At 47.0% G+C, this 19,787-nt stretch overlaps 2 protein-coding genes across 6 annotated transcripts; both read right to left on the bottom strand.

Annotated features, from left to right (window-relative positions):
* Window positions 1-45: 45 nt before the first annotated feature.
* Window positions 46-17,926, bottom strand: CCDC92 (coiled-coil domain containing 92). 5 transcript variants are annotated; one of them, XR_010307866.1, is made up of 5 exons: window positions 16,938-17,044; window positions 3,967-4,113; window positions 3,596-3,637; window positions 1,878-2,831; window positions 46-751 (listed from the first exon to the last, which is right to left on the bottom strand). XR_010307866.1 is itself a non-coding variant. In XM_064168517.1 (5 exons), the coding sequence occupies exons 3-5, from the start codon at window positions 4,094-4,096 to the stop codon at window positions 2,056-2,058; spliced, it is 948 nt and encodes a 315-aa protein (XP_064024587.1). In that variant the 5' UTR covers window positions 4,097-4,113; window positions 16,437-16,529; window positions 16,718-16,912; the 3' UTR covers window positions 46-2,055. The 5 variants fall into 5 exon arrangements, 4 of the variants coding, with proteins under 4 accessions (XP_064024587.1, XP_064024588.1, XP_064024585.1 ...); XM_064168517.1 differs by lacking the exon at window positions 16,938-17,044 and adding exons at window positions 16,437-16,529; window positions 16,718-16,912 and having other exon boundaries at window positions 46-2,831; XM_064168518.1 differs by lacking the exon at window positions 16,938-17,044 and adding an exon at window positions 17,856-17,926 and having other exon boundaries at window positions 46-2,831.
* Window positions 16,714-17,403, bottom strand: LOC135189071 (basic proline-rich protein-like). The gene has a single exon (XM_064169050.1). The coding sequence runs from the start codon at window positions 17,401-17,403 to the stop codon at window positions 16,714-16,716; it is 690 nt and encodes a 229-aa protein (XP_064025120.1).
* Window positions 17,927-19,787: the final 1,861 nt, after the last annotated feature.

Genomic DNA, 19,787 nt, shown 5'->3' with positions numbered 1-19,787 from the left:
TTTGAAGTTCCTCCCCAACCCCACAAAGACCATGGTTTGCCTGTATGGTTGTAAGAAATGTTTTTAATTGCCCAAAGCATCACTTCTGTGCTTAGAAGCGGTGCCTTCCATCAGCCTCCACCAAGTGGCAGGTAGATCAGTCATACAAGAGATCACCATAAAAATATGGCAACACCCACCAAAACAACCCAACCCACTGCTGGTTAATGCAATACACTTAGGAGTAAACCACAGAATAACAAACAGTTTAACCAACCTTTTTCTCCTCTCCCCGCTGTTCCTCATGTTGACCCTACCACACCACTGGCAAGGTGTGGTGCTGAGAGTGGCTCTTGGGCTTCAGAAAAGCAAGTGACCAAGTGGTGAGGGTGCGCAGGGGCAGGGCACTGGGGGCCTTGGGCTAGTAGATGTTCAACCCCTCTCTGACTGGGAACAGCCCTGCTGGAAGGTGTCATGCTGCACAGGAAATATAGCAGTACCACAGTTAGGAAGAACAGCTTTTGTCATCCTGCCAGTGCCTTTGTGGGAGAAGCTGAGAGTGCTCCAAGGCTCTGGAGGGAGACACGCACCAACACACAGCAGCAGGTGAAGCTTACGAGGGGGCAGATACAGCTGGCACAGGGCAGGAACGAGGACAGGCAGGGATCCTTCATTAGCTTTCACAGAGATTATGCGTTCCAAGTTTTTGAAGGCACATCGTAAGCTTAGCAGCATTTGGGAGCCATTGGTTCTTGCTGGTCCTACTCAGAGGCTGCAGACAAGAGTGAAGCAGAGGTGAGCTGGAGGTGCTAATCAGAATTTAAGAAAAATGGTCAAATTTGTGCTCCTTTCCTAAAATTACATCCTCTCACAGCTCTCAGTATGCCTTTCTGTCCTAGGAAAAATAGTAACAACAAAAATAAGTCATCTAACAGCTATAGAGTCTACCTGTCACTTACTAGAAAGGGGTAGGGGAACCAGGGCAAGTGCAAGGCAAGGCCATCCCAATCCACAAGGATAAAAATCAAGGATGTCAGGTTCTCCTCCTCTATGGATTGGTTACATCACCTACATTTAGAACTAAAACACACACATATCTTAGAGGGACAGCTCAGGTTGCTAAGCTAGCAGAAGCCAGCAGTGCCTGATGATGTCCAGAACATAACAAAGCTTTTTAGGAAACAAAAATAATCCCTTTACAAAAAAAGTGCAGGTTAGAGCATCAAGACCCATTTCTACACTGGACAGCCAGCTACGCTTTCTCCCTGGAAAAGGAGCTCTGAGCCAGTCTGGAAGGTGCTACAAGTGCAGTGCACTGACTAGTGTCAGAGGTGTGAGGGAGCCATACCATTAAAAAAAGCAACCAAACAACCTCCCCCAGACAACCTCTGTTTGAACTCTATGAGGATCAGTCAGCTTTTTAAAGGGTGCTTTGTCCACCCATCTCCCCATTTTGCATTTAAACAAAGCTACAAAGCAAAGTAATTAGGATTAATCAAGTAATGCTTGCTGGGACTCTCAGGATTTTTGAGGAAGAGAACCTATGGCCACATTTGCAATCCAGAGCATGTGCATGTGAAGGCAGAGATGTCCTTAGTTCCACTTAAGATGGAACCAGGTGTACTGGTTCCAGCGCTGCTGCAAGAAAGGCTTTGTCTGGCGGTCAGGGTTTGTGGGTGCTGTGTTTACATACAGAGTGAAGACAAAGGACCCACTGAGGGGTTCGTGCTAGTGGCCTACACCTGTCACTGCAGGGTTGGGGTAGGGTGATGTCGCTAACACCAGTTAATAACGCAGCCTGTTCCTCTGTCCACACCCGGAGTGATGGTAACAGAGCAGTGCTCAGAAGCAAGCAGTTGGGTACCCTGATTTGGCCACAGCATGTAGGAGTTCTATACCTTGCCATACGGACACAGTCCTAGAGGGAGTTCATCAGAGGAGCACAATCTATTAAGGATGGATCTGGAAGAAGTTTGGCATGCATGGGGCGTCAAAAGAAACGTTACTGCAGGTGCTAGTCATCCTACAGGTTCACAGTGCATAAGGAGCCAGAGTAGAGCGTGCCAGAGGTTTTACTCAAACAGTTCTGTCTGTCCCTGAGTGCTTTCTGACCACTTTGCTTCCGTGGACCTGATCCACTGCCAGTGTTTCAACCTCGGGCTGGGGCTGGGACGGTGTGACGTGGTGGATGCGATGAGCCACCCCAATATGTGCCTTGTGCGGCTTCTCTCGGGCCGGGCTCTGCGATTCGCCAGACGCACGATCCGAAGCAATGGGTGGAATGACCAATGGCCTCTCCTTAATAAGGTGCACCTCTGCTGTTTCCCTGGCCAGCAGAAACGGGGTGGGATCGGGCATGGCATCCACAGGCTCTCTCAGCAGCAGCTTCCGGCTATCTGACCCTATTCTGTAGGCCTCTTCGAACTCAGGGTTGAGCGGTGTGGACAGGCTCTTCTTCATTCTGCGCCGTGGCGTCTCCGGCAGTTTGTCTTTGGGAGGGGAGGGCTTATAGTTGGACAACACAGGACTGCCAGAAGGGGTCCCCTCTGAAGTTCCACTTGAACTCATCAGCTTCTTCTTGGTAGCATGCAGCTGAGAAGTTAAATAAGCAATAGTGCTTGCTCTCTGCTCTAGTTCACTCGACAACATGTTGAGCTTATGGCTTTTCATTTTTAACTCTTCCAAATACTTCTTTTCTCTTTCTTTAATAGTATTTTCCAGCACCATTATCATTGCATTCTTTTGTTCCAGTTCTTTCAGTAACTCATTATTTTCAGCCTCTTTGGCTTTCAGCTGAGCTTCCAGATCTTCACACTTTCTTCTGAGTTCTTCACTCCTTGAGCTACCATTTTCTAGAAGAACAGGAAAAAAGAAGTGCTTCAAGTTAACAACAGCCACTAAATAAAACAGTGTAATAAGGTTCCTCTGCCATCTCAAAGGATTAGAGAAATCCCAAAGACACAGTAATACTGTTGCAACTGTCTCATCTTCAGATGCATTAAGACAGCTTTTAAAGATGAGCTGGTGCTATTCCCGTGATTCCATACTGAAAATAAATTTGCCCATCTTCTCTCTTATCTGTCCCACACTGTCCCTGATCCCTGAGGTTACTCCCAGGGCGTAGCTGATTCTTGTGCTTCACCTGCTGATAACAATACATCTGAAATAACTCCTCTGTGTGGATCTGTGTGCAGCTGTGCAGATCTATGTACATGTGTCTGTCTCTGTGTGTATATATTTATGTATATGCACAACCATAGAAGCTTTGTGGTATAATTACAGTACCAGTTGAGGCATGAATATCAGGGGCAGAAAACTTGTGTTCCCATAGAGCATGCAGGGAACTGACTGTCCGGTAAAAGGAGTCAGCAGTTCTGCAGTCTGTTCCTGGCTCTTTCACAGATTTTCTGAATGACCTTGGTAAAAAAAACTTGTTACATTACCTTCATAAATAACAGCAAGTCTGGCAAGTAGAAAACTGCCTTTACACACTTCAAATTTATCAACATCCTCAGTGCAAAGAGTTCTCACTTACTTGTAATGGAGAAAAAAATAAACACTGACAAAGATGAGGGAGTTTCATGTGAATGTTAGAAGAAACCACTGCATTCCTTACCTGACAGGTCTGAACTCTTCACAGTCAGTTCATAGGTTAAATCTGAGGAAAGAGTTGTTTAATTTAGTTACAACACCATCATCTACTCCACATTCCCCTGGTAAGCATGTTTACAATGGCATACTTCAATACCTAACTCTTCCCCCCCAGCAGAAGAGTTAATTGCCACCTGCTGCCAATTATCCAATCCTTGAAACAACTGCAACCAAATAAAACCGTCTCTGCTTAACGATCAGACAGTTATGCCTGAGCTACACCTGATGCCCCTAAACACACCCTGGAGCAGAGTCTGGTTGCTGCGGTTTCAGTGCCGAGGCAGGAAGCGTTGGCTCCATTCCTGGTGAAAGAATCGAGCGCCCTCTGACAGGTACCTGTACAGTGCTGCTGCAGGCGTCGAATCTCAGCGTGCAGGCCCTTCAGCGTGTTGGCATGCTCTCGCTGCAGGAACAGCAGGTTCTTCTGGGCACTCTGCAGTTGGTTCTCCAGGTTTGATGCTGCCATCCTGACGGGCAGCTACCCTGTCAGTAAACAGAAGCAGAACTGTAATGGGGAATTACTGGGCAGCTGCAGAGCTTCACACTCTACAGGCAGGATCAGAACAGCTGAGTTTTGACCTGAGCGAATTGATGTGCAAACTGTTCCTGACTGTTTTCTAACAGACATGATCCAAGTTTCATAGAAAGCCTAATTATACTCTAGGCCAGTGGAGGGAACTCATTTGTTTGGAGTTAACACATTTAAAGGATTAACTTCAGACAGACTAAGTCACTAATCCTGTTAGAACATAAAAGTAGAGTTCTGTGAAATGGGCTACTATGTCCCTCTGGCTTGTTAGGGGTCTCCACTTCTCCCTAGAGGTACAGGGATATCCCTGGACAAGAACAAGGCAGAGAGCACTAAAATGCACCATCTCTAAAGAGAAACGCAGAACAGGGAGTGTAACACACAGCCAGGCCCATCGTGGGCCATGACATGGCTGCTACAGGGCACCTCAGCTGGTGTGTGCTCAGGAGCTGCTGCTGCTATTGCATGTCCTCAGCTATGCCAGCCGAGAGTCCTGTACCTGGTGCAGGCCCCCTGGCACCAGAGACAGACCCCTGCTGACAGGGGTAGGACATGTGACAAAGACAATGCTTCACTGCAAGAGAAAACAGATTTTTCTTGCCCAGGGTCTAAGTACATACATGGAGAACTGTTCTGTTGCTGAGTTTCCCTTGCAGAACAGCCTTACTAAACCAGGCCTGGAATACAGCAGTGCTTGGGCTCAAATAACAGCAGAAATGGTTGAACTGTATGATGCTGAAACAGCCTCTGTGAAGACCTCTGTGCTGCCGGTGGACCTCTGTGCTGCCAGTGGTACTACTGCTTCTAAGAAGGCAACAAAGGGTTTTATGTATACTCATGGGCCAAGCTGCTGAGAAGCATCCCTCTGATAGAGCTGGAGATAGACTCCCAAATGAATTCTCTGATACAGATGTAGAAATAGCTCCTGAAATAGCTGCTCACACAAGGCACAGCCAGGTGCTTCTTGTGAAGGAGCACCGACTGTGCCTTGGGGCTCTATGACATTTCAAGGAGTAACCTGAAGGAGCTGCTGGAGAAGCACAAACAGGAGTTAGCACGTCCCTGCTGATAGCAGTCACCAAGTCTGTCACGACTTGACTTGGTTTGCTGTCCTGTTTCCTAGTGAAAGTAAGCAGGCTAGCAAGAACAAGCAGTGATGACAGGATGCCAGTGGCTGGATTATGGAGGCTGCTGGGTCCACATGAGCAGAACTTTCCAGAAATGCACGTTCTTAACTCCACACTACTACACTTTCAGTTTCTTCAGTAAGAAAGCTGCCATGCTTAGGAAGCTTGCTGAAGATGCTGGAATGGCAGCTGCCACCTTCCTGAGCAGCTCAGGAGCATGACGACATCAGTGCACAGGCCGGGCTCACAAGGACAGCAGCATCAGGTACCAGCACACACTGAGTGGGAACTACACAAGCCACAGCAGGAGAAACTCGTGAAGGAACTCTGCCACAGCCCCATGCCAACCACCAGAAGTCAGAAGGTCTGTGCAGTGCCTCTGCACCCCCCATAGCTGCCAGAGCTGGGAGATGCAGCAGTCCTCTCTTGCTGCCAAAGGAGCCCAGCCAAAGAGGCAGGAGGTTTGGGTGCCGAGTTAAACACTAGGAGCATCAGCTTCATCCTTCCAGCACCAAGGGCTCAACTGGGTTATCTGTGTGGTTTGTAAAAACAATTACAGTATTTAGGTTACAGAGATAAGGAAAGAATCAGGACTGCTGTTGCCCGGACAACCATCCGCAATGGCTTTACAGCTGGTCTGTAATTACAGGACCACATGTCATGCAGAAGCCAGACCTAATTCTGTCCTCTGGCTGCCCCACAGGCACCTTAATGGGCTCCTCCTGCCATGTTGAGTGTTTTCTATTTGGCTTCTGAGGGTGTGTAGTTTTTATGACAAAAATTTGACTCCACAAGTTTGAAATAGGCAGGGCATACACTCCAAGTAACACACTTTTGTCATTCCTAAACACATCTCAGCCTCGTGTTACATTTCATAGTTTTAAGTCCCCAAAAGAACAGCAGACTCAGTGCTCCTGCAACTTGGTAAAGCACTAAAGCACCTGAGGGCAAGAGAAATTACACACAGAGCCTACCTGATGTTGTGTAGGACCCCAACTGGCAGCATCATCAACTGACTTATCCTACAGAAGCATATATTTGATTGTAAAAAGAAAGGAAGTGAAGGCGCAAAAGATTTTCAAGGAATCCATTCTGCGCAAGGGCCAAAGCAGAGCTCCTGGTTACTTTATAACAGAGATTGAAGATTAAATTCAGTGCTTAAGAAGAACAGGGGCAGTGGTGCTAGCCTGTGCTTTGTTGAGTGGAACAGCTCATTTCACAATCACCGTCACTAACAAGCATGCAAAAATTATGGACCAAAAAGTATTTCGACGGCATGCTCCTGGGTTGTGCACACAGGCTCTGGCTCTGTGACGGCTGAAGAGCAGCCCTGAGCCACGAGTGCTTCCCATGCCCTGGCAGCAGAGGCTATGCTGCATGGGCACCTCTCACTGCCCATGGTGTTGAAGGACTGAGGAGGGACTACATGGTCCATAGCAATTACTTCAGGGCACAACTGATTTTAAGGATTGATATTTCAGCTGTTTTACATTTTCAAAGGACATCATCTCATTTGCAGAGCTGACTTCAGACAGACCAAAACTTTACTGAATCATCCAATTTCTTAAGTGCTCATTAAACTCCTGCCGACTGGGTACAACAGAATAAAGCCTGCAAGAGCCCATGCCCTCACTTGCCAGAGCTGAAGCTCTGACTGCAGGGTACACCAAGGATCAGGAGAGATTTTTAAATCAAGAAATGTATTTCCCAAAAGGAACTCTGCTCACTGTCAGCACTGGGTGAGAGAACAACCTACACATGCTATCCCAAAGCCTTTTCTGTCACAACGGGAACTAACGGTAGCTTTTGCCTGAACCTATAATCTGAACGGACCAAGCCTTCATCACCAGCAACAAGCAGTAACTTATAGCTCAGTCCTTGCAAATAAATATTTGAAAAACACTGAAAAAAAGGTTCATCTTAGAGAGCCTGGAGCCACCATGTATGTTTTGTAAAGGGACAAAACCTGTGAGAGAAGACATGCTGGCTGCGACCCTCCAAGATGCTCGCTTCCCAGGACAGAGCGACAAGGAGACATTACTTGATTCAACAGTGACTCAATGCTGTTTCTTGTCCAAATTGTTATGATTTAGATAAATTATGCTCTTAAAAATCCCACCCAGCTCAATCACTTCAAAGCACACTGGCTGAAATTGGTGTTTTGTAGGTGGCATGTTTTGGATTGTTCCAAGAAGTGGCAGCATGGCACTATGCTGATTTATGACAGGGGAGGCATCTTGTACAAAGTTTCATTTGAATAACTGGGTTATTGACACACTGAAGGTTTTCCTTTCTCTTTCTGGGTTATTAACACACTGAAGGTTTTCCTTTCTCTTTTCATATTTTGTACAGTTCACAGCATCTCACAACTCGTCAACACTCTTGTTTATTTAGGTCGTGTAAGGATCAAAGGACACCACACAGAAAAGAGGAGTTAATTTTTAAAGACAAAGCCATTGACAATTGTCACAAAATTAAACAATGTACTGAAGCTTGAAAAAGCTCTTACGAATCAAAAGCACCTCTAGTTCTGCACTCTCAAGTATACTACTAGTGAAAGTTACTACGATTGCTTAAAACATTGAATATTAGCCTCAAATTTGTCAGCAGCTCATTGGATACACTGCAAGTTGAGATCCTCTGATCCATACAGTCTCAGCCAGAAAGCTTTCAAAATGGGAACAGACTCAGAAGTAGCAATGAAAAAGAAAGAAATAAAATTAAATGGAAATATTTGTTTGTTTTACTAGAAGTCAGTGAACATTTCCCCATCTCTTCCCAGTGCAGACTGTTTGCCTTAATTCACAGATTAGCTAGCAGGATGTGCAGCTACTCCAAGTTCCTCAGCAATTCTAAAGGCCTAGTTGCTTGGCTCATAGCATGCACAGTCACAGATCACCCAATGACTGCTCTGGTGGGCATCTCAGATCCTACAGAAAACTCAGTCTTGGGAGGTCTAAAGCAGAAAATGAAATCAAATCTTTTCAGGTACATCTCTCATTGGGGTTTGAGGGAGGAAATCCCACAAAGCAGGTCTGGGATTGCACTAAACTGATTTCATCTCCTGCTCTCTGAAACAAGGATGAATGTGCAGCCAAGTGTAAGGCTGTGATCAAAAAGCACAAAAGAGAGAGAGAGAGAGAGCAAAAGTCAGCTGAGCCCTTAACAGCCTGGGTGAGCAATCCACTCTCACCACAGCAATCGGTGGAACAGCTTTTGGAGCAACCCATCTCTGGCTGAGTTCATCAGGTGGGTTAAGCCAGTGCTGGGAAGAAGCTATACACATACCCACCACACACTTAGGTCACATTTCCCCCCCTTGTCTCCATAGCAGCTCTTTGAAAAAAGAGTTTGCCATAGTTCTATACAGAAGGAATTGTGCAATGTCCAGCTAGGCAAACTCCTGCCAGAAGCATGCCTCTTATTTGACGAGGATGCCAAAACACTAAAAGGGGCACTGCAGAGTTCACCACTGCACTGGTAACGCATCTCCTCTCCCACAGCAAGCCTTATGCCAACACCAGCAATGTCCAATCTGTGGGCGGTACACAAGCTGCACACTACGGTATGACCCTTGAAACATGCAAGATGTCTCATGTTTCTAGACACAGCCCAAAGACTGAGCCTCAAGCCCTCCAAACAATGGAGGCACAGTTTCTCTTTAACATAGCCTGGGAAGAACAAACGGAATCAACAAAACAGCGTTCCCTTGGGAACGTTAAGTGCAACACTTTAATCCCTGCTGCACCTACCTAAGCCCTCATCTTCCAGCAAAGTGGGAAAGGTAACTTAAACAACATTCTTGGAAGCTCCCTTGCACTGCCTCTTTTGCAAGTGTACTTCAGCTTAAAAAGGAAGCAAAACCCAAAATCTTGCACTGAAAATGAGAATAAACAAAATGCTTCCAAAATGCAGCTTCTTCACGTGCTCACCGTGAACAATCGCTAACATTTAGCAGGCAAAGCTTGCCTTGCAGATAAGCAGGCTGCAGGTCTTTTCAGATCTTAACTATTTCGATAGCGTTCAAAACATTTCAAGGCCACAAGCATCTGGCTGTGCATTAGGTGCCTTTGCACAAAATCAGACTATCCTGATAGCCTGCTGCAAGATAAGAGGAGAGAGATGCTGATCTATGGCTTTAGGTGCTGTCCAAAGGAAACTACTGGAACGAAGCCCAAACAACTGCAGTTACTTAGCATTTTCATTCCTCTTTGGTATCCACTAAACAAAACACAATAACCTCCTTTCACACAGATGAGGTGACTGTCACCTGAGAAGCTGCTTTAACTCCTGCCAACACTGATGCAGATCTTCTTGAGACATGTATGGGGAGGCAGACACCTCCTTCTCAACTGGTATCTAGCCAGTGTCCTCTCAAAATGAGGCAAATTCCCCAAATGCTTTTTGTAACGCTATATGAAAGAGAATTTCTAGAGCTAATTAAGATCAGAGGAGTCTTCTTGGAAGGGCCTTCGGGGTTCTAGTCACTCTCCAATGTAAAGACTCGCTGAACTGACCAAGCGTTTCTAAGGAATGCAGCTCCAGTGATAAAATGCCCAGCTGACTGACACTCCTTGCTTAGATCAGCTCTGCATCTCCACAGGCATATGCCATCCCCAAGTGTTTGCTCAGCTTATTTCCAAGGACATAGCAAAGGAAACCCTCCTGTCCCTACGGCCACTTCCAGAACTTTGTCATCTTTCTGCTTGGACATTTGCTCTAAGCCCTACCAGCCCAATGCCACTGTACTTCTACTCATGTAAATCTGGCAACAGTGACATTTAGTAGCAGCCTAATACCCCCTCTCAGATTGATGTTCACCCCTCACTCATCTGTGCAAGGGGCTAAACCACTGTAGCTGCTCAACATTTTTTTAAGTCATGCTTTCAACTGGCTACTTGCTAGTCCTGCTCAGCCACCTTCCCAGTGTCCATCCCCACTGCTTCCTAATCGGGAACAAGTATACCTCACAGCAGCAACTCCGTCCCCTTTTTCCTCTGCCTTCTCTGCTGAAGTGTAACAGTGTTCATATGTAATTATTGTCCCAACAACTCATCTTCATATTCCTTTAGTTTGTGTGTTTTAAGCCAAGCAAAATTGTTAGTTCTTTCCTGGAGACAACAGAGGGGAAAAGGGAAATAGGCCACTCCTCCCAGAGGAATGTCATGATTCTGCTTTCTCAGTTCTTTTTCTATTTCTACTGCTCTTCAATGCCATTCTACTCAGGTTTTTTCTTTGTCTGCCTTCCCCTTTGTTTTCTGGTCAGAGATTTGGCTAGCTCTTTACAGCTGATCTCTTAAAATCCCTGAGGAAGCACAGGTTTTAGTATTTCAGTAAAAAAGTATTTTTTTGTTACTCCTACAACAATTGTTATGGCAGCAGGAAGGATCAAGCACACTCCTGGAATGAATTCTTGATGCTCAAAATGAACAAGCTGGCACTCTGCACAGACATGGCTGACTGCTTACATGTCTGTCTACCTGAAGTCAGGAGCACTGACAGGGATAATTCATGAGTTCTTCCTGTCCTTGAGACCACTCGACTCCAGGGCTGTCAGACTGGAAGCAGACTCATCAAATGTTAAGATTCCCACTGTGACACAGAATGAAATCAAATGGTCCTGCAACAGCATTCTACAGAGACAATTTACTCTGACCGGTACCAGAGTACAGCTATGCAGCTTACTCTGCCTGAAAACGACCTACATTTGGCCATAATTCATGCCAGAGACAACAAGGCACTAACTAAATAACACTAACACTTCAAAAGAACAGTAATGCTGATGAAGTCCATGTAATTTTTACTGTTGTGACAGTAAAAGCTCTCATGAGTAAGTGTACAGGATTTAGAGGAACGAGTCAAGTCTTTGGAACAGGTGCTATTCCTGTTCTATTAATTTCATCAGAGGATGAAATGGATTGTCACTTTAATAGAACCCCCATCAAAGTCACAGTACTCCAACCACAAACAGTCAGTTATAACACTGCAAAGACACATGCTCATCTTTCCAGTAAAGCAAATTTCTTTTAACAGAAGGGGAATGACAAGGAAAATAAATCTTCAGTTTCCCAGACTAATGCAGTGTCAATGTTACAGCTAAAAATGAGCCTGATTCTATTTCTTTCAAAATCATTAATAAAGTTCTCCAGGTTCAGTTACAGCTGGGTCAGTAAGGTGCTGTGGGAGGGTTTTTGTAGAAGGACACGTAAACTCCAAATTCATGTTTGCAAAAAAACACTGTACTGTGGAAGTGTTTTGCTCCAGATATCAACTATTCACTTATGAATACTTCATGTCCTCTTTTCATCAGTAACACGTGAATCACACAAGAACTCAAGGAAAATGTATTTGTGTCATTTTAAAAGTGTGCCAGTTCTGAGAGTTTGCTGAAGCATAACCCAAAAAAATTACTACACTGTTTTCATCTACATTCCATAGACATAGTATTCTATCGTTGGCCATTTTTCCTCCCCATATCAGGAAAGTAACCTGCCCCACACAGGCATACAACTATTCAGGTAGCCAGCCTGGCTGTGACTTTGCCTTGCCCCTTCCACTTGCACAAACCGAGCAAGAATTTAGTGTGGCATTGCTGAAATGCTTTGCAATCACTTCCCCGGTCACTCACTGAACAGGCGCAGGGAACTGGTCCAGCTGACAACAAACCCATTTTTCCACCGGCTGTTTGTCAGTGACAGGCTCACCATGCAGCACTGCAGGCACCTGTGCAGCTGATGGGGAAGGTGGGAAAAAACCCACAATATAAATAACTCTGTAACCAGGGCAGGGGTGGGGGGCACAGACAGAACTGCTTCCTGCAGCAGCACCAGCCCAGGCTCACTCACCTGAGCTTGAGCTCCTACTGCAAGAAGCACAGAAATGATGAGTCTCAGAGTTTACCTGGAATATTTGTGGAACACATCCAAAGGCAATGGAGCCGGACAGCAGGTTAAATAAATCTGTCCTCTGAGGAGAGATCCATTTACAGAGAACAGCTAGTGGAACAGCAGCTCTCCAGAGCAGCAAAAGCAGGTTTAGCAGGCTGAGGAGTATGCATTTCTCTAATGCGTTCCATGATGCTGTTTCATAAGCCATTGATTTTATTATTTTAGAACAGCAACTATGATCAAACATACCCAAATTGGTCTCCACTTTGCTAAAATAAAGGTTTTGAGAGCTGCTCATGAAAAGAAATCTAGTGGTGGTGATGACCTAAGTCAAAGCCCTCTCTTAAGCTAGTGTAAGATTTTTTTTTGTGGGGAAGGTAAAGTAAGTAGGATGCCAAGACCAAGAATTTCAAACAGAGGTCCTTTATACCCTTACTTACAGCACCCAGGTATCTCAAATTGAGACAACAAAACTGTACACAGCTTAAATCAGGCTTTCACAAGGAATGCAAAGTAAACAGGCAAACCTACTTTTATTAGGAAGGAAACCTGGCACTAATGACATCACTCACACAATCTTTTCCAGGCAGATGGACACTTTACACTGGCCACCTTCACTGCACAGAGATGGGATATGCTGTGCCTTGCGTGCCCTCCCTCTGGGCACTGACTCACATTACAGTGAGCTGCTGTTCCCTGGTGCATTTTCAGACATCACTCTGTTTAGGGAGAAGCTGCGAAATGTTACAGCTTCCAGTCAGGCAATGTTTTTAAATAACACTGATTTTAAACCCTGTCTTTCACACAAATAATTACGACCAACAAGCAGATGTGTATTCTAAGTACAGCCAAAGGTTTTCTCAAAGTGAAGTGAGAGCAAACATGCCTGTGGGTAGCAGGAGAGAAAGAGCAATCCAAATAAAAGGCTTCACCCCCCCCCCCAGGATTACTTAAAAACACCCAAACAAACAGCTTGCAGAGAAGTTCTGATACACTCCAAGAAAACTGTTTTCAGTGATATTTTGTCATGCTTCTAACCTCTAGTAGTAAGTAGATGTATTGCCTGCATTTATAGTCCGTGCTCCATAACACACCAGGAGAATTGAGCTGGTACAGATCCATAAAACATTATTAGGCAAAATTATTTACTGATCATACAGAGATACTGACCAACACCACCATACTGATGGATGTCCTTGTTTAGAGCAAAACAGATTTTTTATCACCTAAAAATGAGCACAGAGACTTACTGGGCACACACGCACTGAAGATACAATAGCCAGGTCTACAAAGGATGCCAGGTCTCATCGGGCAAGTGAAGGAATCTGAGGCACGGCACTGCAGCTATCAACCAGGGGCCAACATTCAAACTTGGCTCTCCAAAACGCACTGTCCCTTACATTTGTCTGCCTTTTCGGACATCACATTAGTGAGCAAGAAAAGCGCAGAGGGTTTGCTTCGGCATGCTGCGGATGGGAAGGAAACCAGAGCCCTGGTGATAAGGTTTCTGCCTGAACAAAGGGCACCCTCCCTGCCTCAGCTCCACCCAGATCAGGGCAGCAACACTCAGTACCGTTGTTCCAGGACAGGACACGCTCTGCCAGAGTCTGCACTGGTTATGAATACCCAATATTAGCTTATTGCAGCACATCCACGTCGATAACAACAGCGTGAGACTGCACTGAGGCACAGACATCTGTCTGCGTGTTTCAGAGCTTCAAGGCTCCTCAGTTTTACTGCGTGCTGCAGGAGCCATGAACGAGGCTGCAGAAAGACAAACCAGGGACCTTCCATGCAGCTACCTTTTCCCAAACACAGAAATCCTTAAATCTTTCCTATTTTCATCTCTAGTTTTGCTTTTTTAAACGAGCAACAGAAAAAAAACTATGCCCTTGCCAAGTCGGAACACACTTAAATACTTCCTCTGAAGCATCAAGCTACAGCAGGCTGATTTTCAGTAAAAAATCATCACTGTTAGTTACTAACAGACACACACAGATACACAAATATATACATAAAGTGCGACTTGTCAGCAAAAATAATTCTGAAACATTTAAAGATGCTTTCATTCAGAAAGATGAAGGTGCTTGTTCTGCTACCATTTGCTACATTAAAAAAAATCACAACAAAAAATGAGGTTAGACACCCCAACTTGAGTAAAAAACATGGAATTCCATAATAGCATTCTCCTTACATAAATATCACAATGCATTGTGAATCCTGAGGTATAAAAGCGATCTTTCAAAGTTCAGCTACTTTAAAGCATCATTTTTAAGCCATGGAAAAGTAGTGAGATACCTACAAATGAGTCGAAGGCAGCAGCAAAATGGAACTTGCAAATGAATTTATTACAACTGTATTCCCTCTCACTGTTTTTAATGTTCAAGGAATATTTTACTTTATATTATAGCCCATATTCTGGAATAATAGCAGTGGGGACTTCTGCTTAAAGGACCGAGTAACACTGCTGATCTGAAGGAACAAATATATATTGTCCTTAATACCTACTCCTGAATTAGGGCAGAAAAAGGAACAGTTTGACTTCTGTAACTCCAATGAGAAACCTCATGCAAAAATAATTAAAAATATCTGAAACTATGCCGTTATATTGGAAATCTAAAGTGGAGGAAACAACTGAAATAAAACTGCTGTTCTAAAGTGTGCAACTACTACCAGGCTGAAAACTACATAGACCATTCAGATTGCTTATGAGAGATTTGTCTTTCCTAACAGGACAGTGAAGAAAGCTTTACAGAGAAGAGTCTCAGAATGACAGAATGTTTTGGGTTGGAAGAGACCTTTAAAGGTCACCTAATCCAACCGCCTTGCAACGAGCAGGGACATCTTCAACAAGCTAAGCAGAAGTATGGTATTAAGATGAAAACAAGTAGTTATGCATCCGTTTAGCCAATACTATTTTTTTCCTACATAAGCAGCTGATACTTTCCTCTGTTATGACCTTCTGATCTTTGTTGTTTCACTAAAAATATCTCCTGATTCTCAGCACAACCAAAACCTTGAAAAATTAACAATATTACAAGTCTGCCAATATCTGTTTAAAAAGCACTTACATTAAATAGTCAGGTCAAAGAGCAATGTGCAATTAAAGAGCATAACTGCCTGTCTCCCACAGGTTCAGTCATAACAACGCACCACAGAATTACATTCACTAATAAGCAAGTTAAATGGACTAAGATACTGCACTTACAGTCACATCCATTTGCCTTTTTTTTCAAATTAAGAGGCATACTTTATATTGCAAAAACATCAATAAAGCTTTTTAAGTTTAAGCACACTACGATCTATGCAAAGCCAACAAGTACCCTGGATGCTTCTTATGCACCTGCAATGCAGATCAAAATGGACAATTCCACCCCGAGGGCTGCCTCCGCTTCTGTGTTTTGATTTACCTTCACTGTCTCAGCTTTATACAATTCAATAAGCAAACTCGCACGCATACCACTGTTATCCAGAAAGGAAGGGCCCCTCCTTTCTCCCTGCTGTCCCACCCCATGCCCTGCGTAGGGAAGCAGAGCATCTATGCGGCTGGAACAGTCTCCGCGGCGGAGGCCACCCTGCCGTCATACCCACAAGCAGCCAGCGCTCTCCTCCTCTCCTCCCTACCCAGTACAAAATGTACACCACCTATGTATCCACTTCTTTGCAAGCCCTACGTTACTCGTGAAAATGCCGCTTTCTGAACTGCAAACATACAAAAGGAGACTGTAAGAGATGAAAGAGGCTGGGCTGCAAGAGCTGCCCAGGTGGGTGTGGGTGGGAGTCAGCAGCGCCACTGTTGCCCGTCGGAACTGAGCGGATGGATGTTGGGAGGGAGGAGAACGGGCGGATCGCACTCTCCTGAGCCTAGACACGCTGACCACCAGAATGAAGAGCCCTCCTTGCTCCCGAGCCAGCAGAAACGGAAACAGGAGTAAAGCAAGCTGCAGGATAACGCCTTTTCTCCTCCGCTGCTCCAGCGACCAGATAAAGGGGCCTTTTATGCTCTAAGGAGAGAAAACGAGGCACTGTGGTCCCACGCCAGCACTCCCTAGGACAGGCACGGCTCTCAGAGCTCTTCCCACACACCGCGGTGTTCCCGCTGCGGTACAGCCCCGCTGCCCTTGCCCATCGCGGCCGCGGCAGATCGTTCTTCACTGCCCCTCCAACCGGCAAAGGACTCGGGACCGCGGCCACCTCTCCCAAGTCATAGGAGCACCCCCACACCCTCCACCCGCTGCCTCTGGGGGATGCTGAGGGACCCACCTCACAATGCCGCGGCGAGTGGGGAGGGGTCTCCTGGAGGGACGGCGCTCAAGACAGGCGGCAGGTGCGTATGAGGGGGCACAGGCCTCAGCCCTACACGCAGCAGTGATTCCGTTCACCCACCGCACACACAGGAACGGGGCAATAACGATCCCGTTAATGTCCAAGGTGGCCGGGACAGAGCGCCGAAACCCCCACACTCTCTCAGCCAGCCCGGGGAGAACGGCGCAGGACGCCGTAATCCCAGGCGCCGCCGCCGCCGCCTCTCCGCAGCCCCTCACCTGCTCAGCCCTCCGCAGCGGTGCCGAGGCGGTTCCCTCTGTCCCGCCGCCGGCCTCCCCGGGCCGCCCACCCCTCGCTGCAGGCGGCTCAGCGGCTGCAGGCGGCTCAGCGGCTGCCGGCGGCTCAGCGGCTGCCGGCGGCTCAGCGGCTGCCGGCCCTCGTTACCCCTTACCAACAGCCCGAAGAAATCGAGGGGCGCCCGGCTGAGCCGGCACTTACCGCCCGTAGCGGGGGACACACAGACGCCCCGGGCCGGCGGCGCAGGCGCAGGTAGGGCTGCGGCACCCGGCCCGTCGCTATGGCAACAGGGGGGCGGCGCGGGCCGCGCGCTCAGCCCCGCCCAAGCGGGCGGGAGGAGCGGGCGCCTGCCGCGCGCTGGCCATCGCGGAGGGCGCGTGCGCTCACCTGGCGGCGCGCGCGGCCGGAGCCCCGCGCCGCTGCTCGCGCGTGCCCGAGCGCGGGGGTGTGTCCGCGTGCCCGGGCGCGCGCGCTGGCAGGTGAGCGGGCGCGCGAGCCCCGGCGCCGCGCGGCCGCTGGGGGCTGCCGCCCGCGTGCTCCGCGCCCCCCTGTGCGCCGTAGCGCCTGCGGGGGGTCTGCCAGGTGTCCTTAGCCCTGGCAGGTGATGGTGCTTGGGGCAGGTGATGATGCTTGGGGCAGGTGATGACGCTTGGGGCAGGAACAGCATCGGCAGACACACGCAGACATTCCCACGCAACTAATGAGTGCAGCGCGGCTGGGGCAGTCGGGGATCTGCCTGTGACCAGGGCATTGCACCTGCGAGTGGCACACATAGCTACAGCCCCACAGGCTGTACCTGGCATGCAAATTTGCACGCAGTGTGTTCTCTGTCATATAAGAAAATGCTTAATTGGAAGGCACTTTAATAGTGAGAGAAACTTTTTTTTTTTAAAGCAGCCAACAGAAAAGGCTGCTGCAAGTTTGAGATAGTAACATTCTAAGGAAAAAGAAGACCTATACACACCACAGACAACTATCACAGTATCACAGTTATCAACAAGGTTGGAAGAGACCTCATAGATCATTAAGTCCAACCCTTTACCACAATTCTCAAGGCTACTCCAAACCCTCACCAAAATCAAATTCAGTGTTAAGCTGCGAGCTGGTGGATCTGCCTACCTTCACTGGGATTCTATCAGGTGTGAGGAAACAGGGCACAGATCTCCATGTTCTTCGCACCTTGCTGCTCTTAAAGCCAGGGAAGATGAAGCACCACGTGGCCTAGAGGGAAATGTTTTTTAAAAAGCATGTGAGTTTTTAGTTAAAGTTAAAACTAAGAACAGTTTTAGATGGGCATTTGGACATGAAAACACTGATACAGGAGGAGATTGGAAAGTATTAGCAGTCAGAAAGGCCCTGCAGTGGGAAGGAGCTGGTTACGATGTCCCACCAGTGTGGGGTGGCTGTGGGCAGTGTCCTCTCTAGCCTCAGACCCAGCTGGTGGCTCCTGCTGCCCCACGAATCCCTTTGGGGCATCTCTGCGCTGAACGCAGATGCTGGTTTGCAGTGTCAGGCAGATACAGACCCAGAGAATGTGCCCTCCTCTGTTCATGGTTTGCCTTCCATTTTATCTCAGATCCACCCAGCCTTTTATATAAAATGTGGACTCTTAATTTAGGATCCTGTTAGGTGATGAACTAGTCTGAGAAGCTGATTCAGTCAGGGCCTGTGCCAAAAGAGAAATGCATTTGCTGTTTGAATCATCCTGGCAGGAACAACAGAAAGATGTTAAATTCAGTATGGATCCCTAATAACCTCTCACAGAAGAAGGAGAAACCCCAGCTGTGAGCTTGGAAAGAGACCTTCTCATCAGTGGGCTTTGAGATGTGACATTCATGCTGCAGAAATGTTCCCCCGTACCCTATGTGCAGAAAATGTGTTGGAAACAAAGGGATGAAACATACATTCATTCAGAAATTAAACTGAAACAGCCCTTAAGCATTTTTCCCATGTCCTCGTGGTTTGTCTGAAGTTTTCAGTGCTGTGCAGCCACTGCAGATGTCACCCTAATTTGTTATCCTTTGAAAGGCTGCTCTGTTTCACCACCAGCAGCTGCTGCCCCTTACCAGGTGAGCAGCCCACTGAGCTGCCCCAGTTTCTTCACGTTCAGAAAAGGAATATCTTTGTCTGGCAGGGTGCTGTGAGCATGGTAATTATGTGTCATTAATATCTGCAAAGTTCTTTAAAACTACAGAAAAGGAGAGTGCTGTGTCATATGGTTAATTATAGCTCAGCAACTCTGATTTGCAGAGTTGGGCTGGAGGAAGCTCTGGCTCCTAGCACAGCTCCTGAACTTTGGAGGCGGCCAAGAGTTTTCCCCCCAGAAATTCAAAACCCTTCAAACAGAGGGCTCTGAGTTATGAACACCTTACATCAAACTCTCACATTTGCGTTCTGCTGAAACCAGAGCTCACAAAAAGCTATGGTATGGTGTGCAGCAGCCCCTAGGCCCCTGTGCTGACTATGGGTAACTGTCAGTTCTTCATCCAGTTACAACTTCCTGTGAAACCTGAAGGTGTCCTTTCAAAGATTGACTCTAAGCAACCACCCCAGGGTCAGACAAAATACCTATGGGGAAAATGAGATAAAATCCAGATTTTTTTTGTTTATTCCCATGCTTTGACAGGGTCTGTCAGAAAATCTAGCAAGCAGACCCCAGATCTGAGGACCTCTGAGTCCTGGCTTTGAGTTCAAAGACCTCTGTCCCTTGATGGCTTATTCTTCAGCCATATGGTCAAGCTTTGCAGAGCAGGGAATTCCTTGCATGAGTGGATTTGCCCAGATGCAATCATCTGGATGGATTGCCAGGTCCTTCTTGCTAAGCAGGGAGTCGTGGGTTGGCCAGTCTCAGGACTGGCTGAAGACTTGCTCTGATCCCCCACTGCACAGCCCTGCATGCACTCTGCGGGCTGGCCTGGCTGCACTGGAAATGTGCCATGTTGCTTGCATGAAAGCTCTCCAAAATTTATATATAGAAATAAGTGGCTGCAGAGCCTGAGCAGACAGTGTAACACTGGTGGAGGAAGGAGGCTGCGGCAGCGCAGACAGCAG

Source organism: Pogoniulus pusillus, chromosome 30 (assembly GCF_015220805.1).
Source record: "Pogoniulus pusillus isolate bPogPus1 chromosome 30, bPogPus1.pri, whole genome shotgun sequence".
Taxonomy (NCBI): Eukaryota; Metazoa; Chordata; class Aves; order Piciformes; family Lybiidae; genus Pogoniulus; species Pogoniulus pusillus.
The sequence above is the reverse complement of the archived record's forward strand: the minus strand, read 5'-3'. Positions and strand labels throughout refer to the sequence as shown.

What these genes read in the sequence shown, in the direction of transcription:
- LOC135189071 (XM_064169050.1), bottom strand. Translation starts at nt 17,403, where the DNA reads ATGCTGTTCCTGCCCCAAGCGTCATCACCTGCCCCAAGCATCATCACC.
- CCDC92 (XM_064168518.1), bottom strand. Translation starts at nt 4,096, where the DNA reads ATGGCAGCATCAAACCTGGAGAACCAACTGCAGAGTGCCCAGAAGAAC. An exon ending in CCTGCAGCAGCACTGTACAG is followed by an intron (nt 3,638 to 3,966) that starts GTACCTGTCAGA and finishes CTCTTTCCTCAG; the next exon opens with ATTTAACCTATGAACTGACT. An exon ending in GAAGAGTTCAGACCTGTCAG is followed by an intron (nt 2,832 to 3,595) that starts GTAAGGAATGCA and finishes CTGTTCTTCTAG; the next exon opens with AAAATGGTAGCTCAAGGAGT.